The 8,721-nt window shown below is 39.9% G+C and overlaps 1 protein-coding gene across 1 annotated transcript; it reads left to right on the top strand.

Moving 5' to 3' along the window:
* Window positions 1-5,970: 5,970 nt before the first annotated feature.
* LOC142249534 (forkhead box protein D2-like) lies at window positions 5,971-8,484 on the top strand. Its single transcript, XM_075321201.1, is given in 3 exon segments — window positions 5,971-6,691; window positions 6,694-6,724; window positions 6,726-8,484. Coding segments are annotated over 3 exon segments (1,044 nt in total). The 5' UTR covers window positions 5,971-6,087; the 3' UTR covers window positions 7,135-8,484.
* The last annotated feature ends 237 nt before the right edge of the window (window positions 8,485-8,721 follow it).

Raw genomic sequence — 8,721 nt, forward strand, 5'->3', positions numbered from 1 at the left:
ATATATAGGAAGATAGTGTATAGGAGGACAGCATATAGGAGGACAATATAAAGGAGGACAGTGTATAGGAGGACAGTATATTGGACAATCTATAGGAGGACACTATATAGGAAGACAATATATAGGACAGTATAGAGGAGGGAAGCATATATAAGGACTGTATATATTAGGGCAGTATATAGGTGGACAGTATATAGTAGTACTATGTAGGAGGACTGAATATAGAAAGACTATATAACAGGACAGTGTATAGGAGGACAGTATATATGAGGACAGTATGTAGGACAGTATATAGGAGGGCAGTGTATAGGACAACAGTATATAGGAGGACAGTGTATAGGAAAGTATAGAGGAGGACAGCATATAGGACAAAATATAGGAGGACAGTGTATAGTAGGACTATATAGGAGGAATGTATATAGCATGACTATATAGGTGGACAGTATATAGAAGGACAGTGTATAGGAGAGCAGTATACGGGAGTACAGTATATAGGACAGTATGTAGGACAGTATATATTAGCACTATATAAGAGGACAGTATATAAGGAAACAGTATGTAGGAGGATAGTATATAGGAAGAAGGTATATAGGAATATATGAGGACAGTATATAAGAGGACAGTATATAGGAGGGCAAGATATAGGAATATAGGAGGACAGTATATAGGAGGAAAGTGTATAGGACAGTATATAGTAGGACAGTGTATAGGACAGTATATAATAGAACAGTATATAGGAGGACAATATATTGGAGGACAGTGTACATGAGGACAGTGTATAGAAGGGCGGTATATGGGGGTACAGTATATAGGACAGTATGTAGGAGGACAGTATATTTTAGCACTATATAGGAGGACAGTATATAGGGGAACAGTATGTAGGAGGATAGTTAAGGAGGAAAGCATATAGGAGGGAGGTATAAAGGAATATATGAGGACAGTATATAAGAGTACATTATATAGGAAGGCAATAAATAGGAATATAGGAGGACAGTATATAGTAGGACAGTGTATAGAAGGACAGTATATAGGGGATAGTATATAGTAGCAGCTGACATGATGGCACAGTGGTGGCTCATACATTCTCCTGTGTTGTTACTATAGTGATGGATATTGTAGTAGCAGTGATGCTATATTTGCATCTGATACATTTATGGAGTAGCAGTAATTGTCCAGAATTTTAGTACTTGTACCTGTAATGAATAGCATCAGTACCCTAGTGATTATTTATATCAGTGCAATTGATATTATTGTGATATAGCAGTAATCATAGTACAGGGGACTGGTATAGAAGCTGTATAATGCTGGTGGGGGGCTGCAGTGGTGTACCACCAGTACTGATACTGGGATAATGGGAACTCAGCTCCTGGTTATTTGCTTTAAGATAGAGATGAGGTCAATGCAGAGTGTGATGAAGGCCCCGGGGTCATCCTCACTACAGAGGACACTAATATGTGTCACATCAGGGGCTGCTGTGTGTCCTGAACTAGTGACAAAGGGCAAACAAATCCATAAGCCCCCATTACATTGTAACTGTATGTGCAAGAGATACAAAGAGGCAGAGCAAGAAGGATGGAAAAGGAGGGAGAGAGAGGGATAATGATAGTGATAGTGACAGTCATAGAGAAAGAAAGAAAGAAAGAAAGAAAGAAAGAAAGAAAGAAAGAAAGAAAGAAAGAAAGAAAGAAAGAAAGAAAGAAAGAAAGAAAGAAAGAAAGAAAGAAAGAGAAAGAAAGAAAGAATGAGAGAGAGAAAGAGAGAAAGAAAGAAAGGAAGAAAGAAAGAAAGAAAAAGAGAAAGAAAAAAAGAAAGAAAGAGAGAAAGAAAGAAAGAGAGAGAAAGAAAGAGAGAAAGAAAGTAAGAAAGAAAGACAGGAAGAAAGTTGCTTGGCTACACTAATTGTATCTTGGTTCTGCCAATAAAGCATATTTGAATTTGAAACAGAGAGGAAAAAAAAGAGAGAGAAAGAGAAAGACAGAGCGAGCAGGAGACAGAGAGAGGGGGAGGGAAAGAGAGAGTAAGAGAGACACAGAGAAAAAAAAAGAAGAAAGAGAGAGGGAAAGAGACAGAGCGTGGGAGACAGAGAGAGAGAGAGCAACACTGATTGTATTTTGGTCCTGCCAATAAAGCATATTTGAATTTGAATTTGAGAGGGAGAGAAAGAGACTGAGAGAAGGAAAGAGAGGGAGGGATGGCTAGATAGATAATAGATAGAAAGATAAATAGATGGATGGATGGATGGATGGATGGATGGATAGATAGAGGGATAGATAGATAGATAGTTAGATAGATAGATAGATAGATAGATAGATAGATAGAGGGATAGATAGATAGATAGAGGGATGGATGGATGGATAGATAGATACATAGATAGATAGAGGGATAGATGGATAGATAGAGGGATAGATAGATAGATAGAGGGATAGATGGATAGATAGAGGGATAGATAGAGGGATGGATGGATAGATAGATAGATAGAGGGATAGAGGGATAGAGGGATAGAGGGATAGAGGGATAGATGGATAGATGGATAGATGGATAGATAGATAGATAGATAGAGGGATAGATAGAGGGATAGATAGAGGAATAGATAGAGGGATAGATAGCTAGATAGAGGGATAGATAGATAGATAGATAGATAGATAGATAGATAGATAGATAGATAGATAGATAGATAGATAGAGGGATAGATAGAGGGATAGATAGAGGGATAGATAGAGGGATAGATAGATAGATAGATAGATAGATAGAGGGATAGATAGAGGGATAGATAGAGGGATAGATAGAGGGATAGATAGATAGATAGATAGATAGATAGATAGATAGATAGATAGATAGATAGATAGATAGATAGATAGATAGATAGATAGATAGAAGGATAGATAGATAGGATAGATAGATAGATAGATGGAAGGATAGATAGACAATAGAGAGAACAGAATATTTAAACAATACTATAAATAAGAGAAATAGGTTACATATAAATTTAAAACACATTTTAAAGCCGTCGTGAATTACAGAAGTTTACAAACTAATATAAACACATAAATGCAAATAATAAATGTTACCATAATTCCAAGTATATAACTGCGGATGTAGCAGAGCTGGGCAGTGTTGCAGTCTAGTCTAGAATATTGTGAAATGGAGACGAGTTTTGGCAACTCCGACCCTCAGCCCCGGGTCCGGCGGCCTCAGAAATACATCTGCAAATAACCCCCGGGGTCAGAGCCGCTGCCGGGCCGCACAGTGAGGACAGGGGCAGCGGAGGGTGCGGGAACTGCGACTTTATATTAAATCACATCTGATCTTTATGATGAAAACTGCATTTCTCACAATAACAGGAATCATCCACAGAACTGATAAATGCAAGAAAATCTGAGGAGTGATCAATTCACATGTCAGAGCTGAGCAATGCGTGACAATTCACTATTGTCTCTCTACTTATCTATTTTTAACATTTTCATTGATATTCAAATATAAACTTGTAATCATTTACACAAAGTAACCATTGTCATTGTCAAAGTTATTAGTTTTCTGGCCGGGATTTCCTTTATGTTACTTAGATATTGTCTTTTTTTAGATAGTTATTATGTTATACCGATCTTTGCAGAATAGTAAACTTTTTTTTTTTGCAACGAGCATAATAAATATAGAATATATAGTAAACATGATAAATCATTTATTAACAAATTCTCTGTTCTCGACATCACTTTATCGAAAATATAGCGTCATACAAAGAAATATAGGAATATATGTACAGGATGACAGATGGATAAATGGATAGGTAGAGGGATAGATAGATGGATAGATAGAACATAGATAGATAGATAGAAGGATAGAGGGATAGATATATGATAGATAGATAGAGGGATGGATAGATAGATAGATAGAGGGATAGATAGATGATAGATAGATAGATAGATAGAGGGATAGATAGATAGAGGGATATATAGATAGATAGATGATAGATAGATAGATAGAGGGATAGATAGATAGATAATAGATAGATGGATAAATAGAGGGATAGATAGAGGGCTAGATAGATAGATAGATAGATAGATGGATAAATAGAGGGATGGATAGATAGATAGATAGAGGGATAGATAGATAGATAATAGATAGATGGATAAATAGAGGGATAGATAGATAGATAGATAGATGGATAAATAGATGGATGGATAGATAGATAGATAGATATCCAGATACTTTCTTCATTTTTTCTTTAATATACTTACTGATTCCACCAAGATGTGTCTTTCATTCCATATATTTATTTTTTTCTTCTTAAATTTTAAAGATGACATGGTGCAAAGAAAAATTATAATAAATACATTTCCTAAAAAAATGCTAACTGTTTTTGCGCATTCCCCTGATTTCTGTCTCTGTCCTCTGGGTCTCTCTGTGGTTTTAGCTAATTTTTTTTTTCTCCAAAGTAAAACTTTCCTTTCTGCAGAGTTACCCATGTAGAAGGCGCTGCAGGGGTCTATGTGCCCCACTCATCCTCTTCTTCTCCTTTTTCGCCTCTTCTTCTCTCTTCTTCTTCTCCTTCTTCTCTTCTTCTTCTCCTCCTCTTCTTCTTCTCCTCTTCTCTTTTTTTCGCCTCTTCTGCTCCTCCTCTCTCTTCTTCTTCTTCTCCTCTTCTCTCTCTTCTTCTTCTTCTCCTCTCTCTCTTCTTCTCCTTCTTCTCCTCCTTCTTCTCCTCCTCTTCTTCTCCTTCTTCGCCTCTTCTTCTTCTCCTTCTTCTCCTCTTCTTCTTCTCCTCCTCTTCTTCTTCTCCCTCTTCGCCTCTTCTCCTTCTCCTCTTTTTCTCTTTTTTTTCTCGCCTCTTCTTCTTCTCCACCTCTTCTTCTTCTTCTCCTCTTCTTCTTTTCCTTCTTCTTCTCCTTCTTCTTCGCCTCTTCTTCTCCTTCTTCTCCTCTCTCTTCTTCTTCTCCTTCTTCTCCTCTCTCTTCTCCTCTTCTTCATCTCCTCTTCTTTTCCTCTTCCTCTTCTTCGCCTCTTCGTCTTCTTCTTCTCTCTCTTCTTCACCTCTTCTTCTTCTCCTCCTCTCTCTTCTTCTTCTCCTCTCTCTTCTTCTCCTCTTCTTTTTCTTCTACTCTCTCTTCTTCTTCTTCTTCTTCTCTCTCTCTTCTCTTCTTCTTCTCTCCTTTTCCTCTTCTTCTTCTCCTTCTTCGCCTCTTCTTCTCCTTCTTCCTCTTCTCCTCCTCCTCTTCTCCTCCTCTTCTTCTTCTTCCCCTCTTTCTCTTCTTCTTCTTCTCCTTCTCCTCTCTCTCTTCTCCTCCTCTTCTTCTTCCCCTCTTTCTCTTCTTCTTCTTCTCCTTCTCCTCTCTCTCTTCTCCTCTTCTTCTTCGCCTCTTCTCCCCCTCCTCTTCTCCTCCTCTTCTTCTTCCCCTCTTTCTCTTCTTCTTCTTCTCCTTCTCCTCTCTCTCTTCTCCTCTTCTTCTTCGCCTCTTCTCCCCCTCCTCTTCTCCTCCTCTTCTTCTTCCCCTCTTTCTCTTCTTCTTCTTCTCCTTCTCCTCTCTCTCTTCTCCTCTTCTTCTTCGCCTCTTCTCCTCCTCCTCTTCTCCTCCTCTTCTTCTTCCCCTCTTTCTCTTCTTCTTCTTCTTCTCCTTCTCCTCTCTCTCTTCTCCTCTTCTTCTTCGCCTCTTCTTCTCCAAGACTTTATACATAAAGGACTTTGTGAATTTGTGAAAGTATTTTTATAAATTAAAAAAGTGACACTAAATAAAGTGCAATGACGTTCTGTGTGTGGCGTTAGTGGATGCAGTCCGGGCATCATCATGCAGGACAGTGAGGCACAGACAGGACTCTGCCGGCGGCTGCGGGCGGTGACGTCAGCGGCACGTGACCTGGCGGCCGGTACAAGTAGTGCCGGGGCAGCGGGGAGGGCGCAGTCTGGAGCCGGCGCGGCCGCGGGAGCACGGACTTAGTTTGGGATCTTGGAGAGTTTCCCGGTGGAAGGAGGAGGGGGGAGGAGATGAGGGGCGGCGGGAGCGGCTTCTTTCTTCAGACTTGGGGGGTCCTGGATTGTTAGGACTCTCGGGACTTGCTGCACTCATCATCATCATCGTCATCATCATCATTACCATGACTTTGGGGACTGAGATGTCTGATAACTCCCTGCTCTCGGAGGACACTGATATCGATGTAGTCGGTGATATGAATGTGAAGGATGGGAAATATTCCGACTACCAATCCGACAACGATTCGGACGATAATGTGTCCAGGACGCCCCCCGCGGCCTCCCCGGACCGCTCCAACCCCAGAGGAGGGGAGAAGAGCCCCAAGAACCCCCTGGTGAAGCCCCCCTACTCCTACATCGCCCTGATCACCATGGCCATCCTGCAGAGCCCCAAGAAGAGGCTGACCCTGAGCGAGATCTGCGAGTTCATCAGCCAACGGTTCCCCTATTACCGGGAGAAGTTCCCGGCCTGGCAGAACTCCATCCGACACAACCTGTCCCTCAACGACTGCTTCGTGAAGATCCCCCGGGAGCCGGGCAACCCCGGCAAGGGCAACTACTGGACCCTGGACCCCGAGTCGGCCGATATGTTCGACAATGGCAGCTTCCTGCGCAGGAGGAAGAGGTTCAAGAGGCAGCAGAGTCCGGAGATCCTGCGGGACCCCAGCAGCTTCATGCCGGCAGCCTTCGGATATGGACCCTATGGCTACAACTATGGTCTGCAGCTGCAGAACTACCACCACCAGCACCACCACCACCACCCGGCGACCACCTTCTCCTTCCAGCCCACCCCCTGCCCCATCCCCACCCCCACCTCTGTCTTCTCCAGCCCCTCGCTGCCCGGCTTCATAGGGAGCGACCTGAGCAGGAAATCCTTCTACTCCCAGCTCAGCCCCACACTGCCCCTCATCCAGAGCCTGAAGGCAGACCCCCAGAGCAGGACTGCCTTCTCCATAGACAACATCATCGGGGGGTCTGCAGCTGCCCCCCCACCCACGCCAGCCTCCCCCTACACAACTGCCCCACCTGGGGGCCAGACGCAGGTCATCGCCATGTTAACCCCTTCACTGGCCCCCATGCAGAACCATCTAAACTTGGCCCATGACAGCATGTTACAGACTGGACAGAACTTCTCAAGTAAAATCACAAATCTGAGCAGCTGTCATTTTTAACCCCCCAATACTAAGTCTCAACCTGTGTATTAAAGGTAGGAGGATTGTTTTTTGTTTTTTTTTTAAACCTGGATTCTTTTCATTTTTGTCCAGTCCTGAAAAAAACAACAACTTATGAGTTTGCTATTTATAAAGTGTGTGTATATAATGTATCCTGTCAGGTGTGTGCTCAAGTCTCCCCTTATATCTCCACTCCTTACACAAATCCCATCAGATCAGTAACGATTTCTGAGAAGAGACAATGGCTTCTACTAAAGAAGAGACAATGTCTCACTGCGACATTTCCACAAGTGTCACAACAAGATACATTACAATGGATGCCATTAAATGCAGCTCCTGTAATTAATGCACTTCACTTGTATTCCTGCTACTAATGTATATGGCTCAAGTCAATTCCATTAATAGATATATGGTTGCAACTGATACAATTTCTTTCTCATTTGTCGGGGAAAATCAATGTGTTAATTTATCCCAATGCAACATATGCATATTGGTAATACCATTGCAAACAAACATGTATGTATATATATATATATATATATATATATATATATATATATAAAATGCACAGGTATATATCAGCTATCAGTGAAATTATTGCGCGTATATATATATATATATATATATATATATATATATAGATATATATAAAATATTCTGTAACTTCACTCATTATTAAGTGATATATACCTGTGCATGATATAAATATATATATATATATATATATATGAAATGTATATATATATATATACATTCATATATATATAATATATATTTATGATACTCAGGTATATATCAGTTAATAATGAGTGCAATTAATCCATATTTCACAACCCCATATACAGTATATATATATATATATATATATATATACTGTATAATAATGTATACTGTATATATATATATATATACAGATATATATATATATATATATATATATATATATATATATATATAATATATATTCCACTACTCCATAATGGTAAAAAAAAATTGCATCGCTCTCTAGAAATAGTTACTGATCTGCCGACCAAGTGTTATGGACCCGATGTAATGAACACTGTTACGAGGTATCACAAAATATAAAATACATCTTAATTGCATCATTAGCTACGAATTAAATGTTGAAAGAAGATTTTTTTTCACTAATGTGTATATGTAATTATGTACATAGATAATATATATAGAGAGAGAGATCTGAGCAGAACGTAAAGAGATCGTCAGCCCCTGCTCCACAGCCTGCATCGCTCTGTGTTTATCTATCGGATTGTGGATGATCAAAATCCTTATAATAATTAATATTATTATTATGTGATAGAGACACAATTGTCACCAAAATTAAATAAATGTTTGTGAATTGTACACGACGTAGTGATGTCTTGCTTTCTGGCACGATTATTGCTCAATGTCATTGGTCGGTATTAATAATCACCATTTTACATAATCATTTTTACATTATAAAACCTGGACTTCATAACGTTTTGCTGCTGGTGATTAATGGGAGTCGGGAATTGCTTAATATCAGGTTCAGTTACAGACAGAAAACTGATCGCTAATAAATTAGAGACGATCAGAGGCGACATCTAA

The sequence above is a fragment of the Anomaloglossus baeobatrachus genome, chromosome 8 (assembly GCF_048569485.1).
Source record: "Anomaloglossus baeobatrachus isolate aAnoBae1 chromosome 8, aAnoBae1.hap1, whole genome shotgun sequence".
In the NCBI taxonomy this organism is placed as follows: Eukaryota; Metazoa; Chordata; class Amphibia; order Anura; family Aromobatidae; genus Anomaloglossus; species Anomaloglossus baeobatrachus.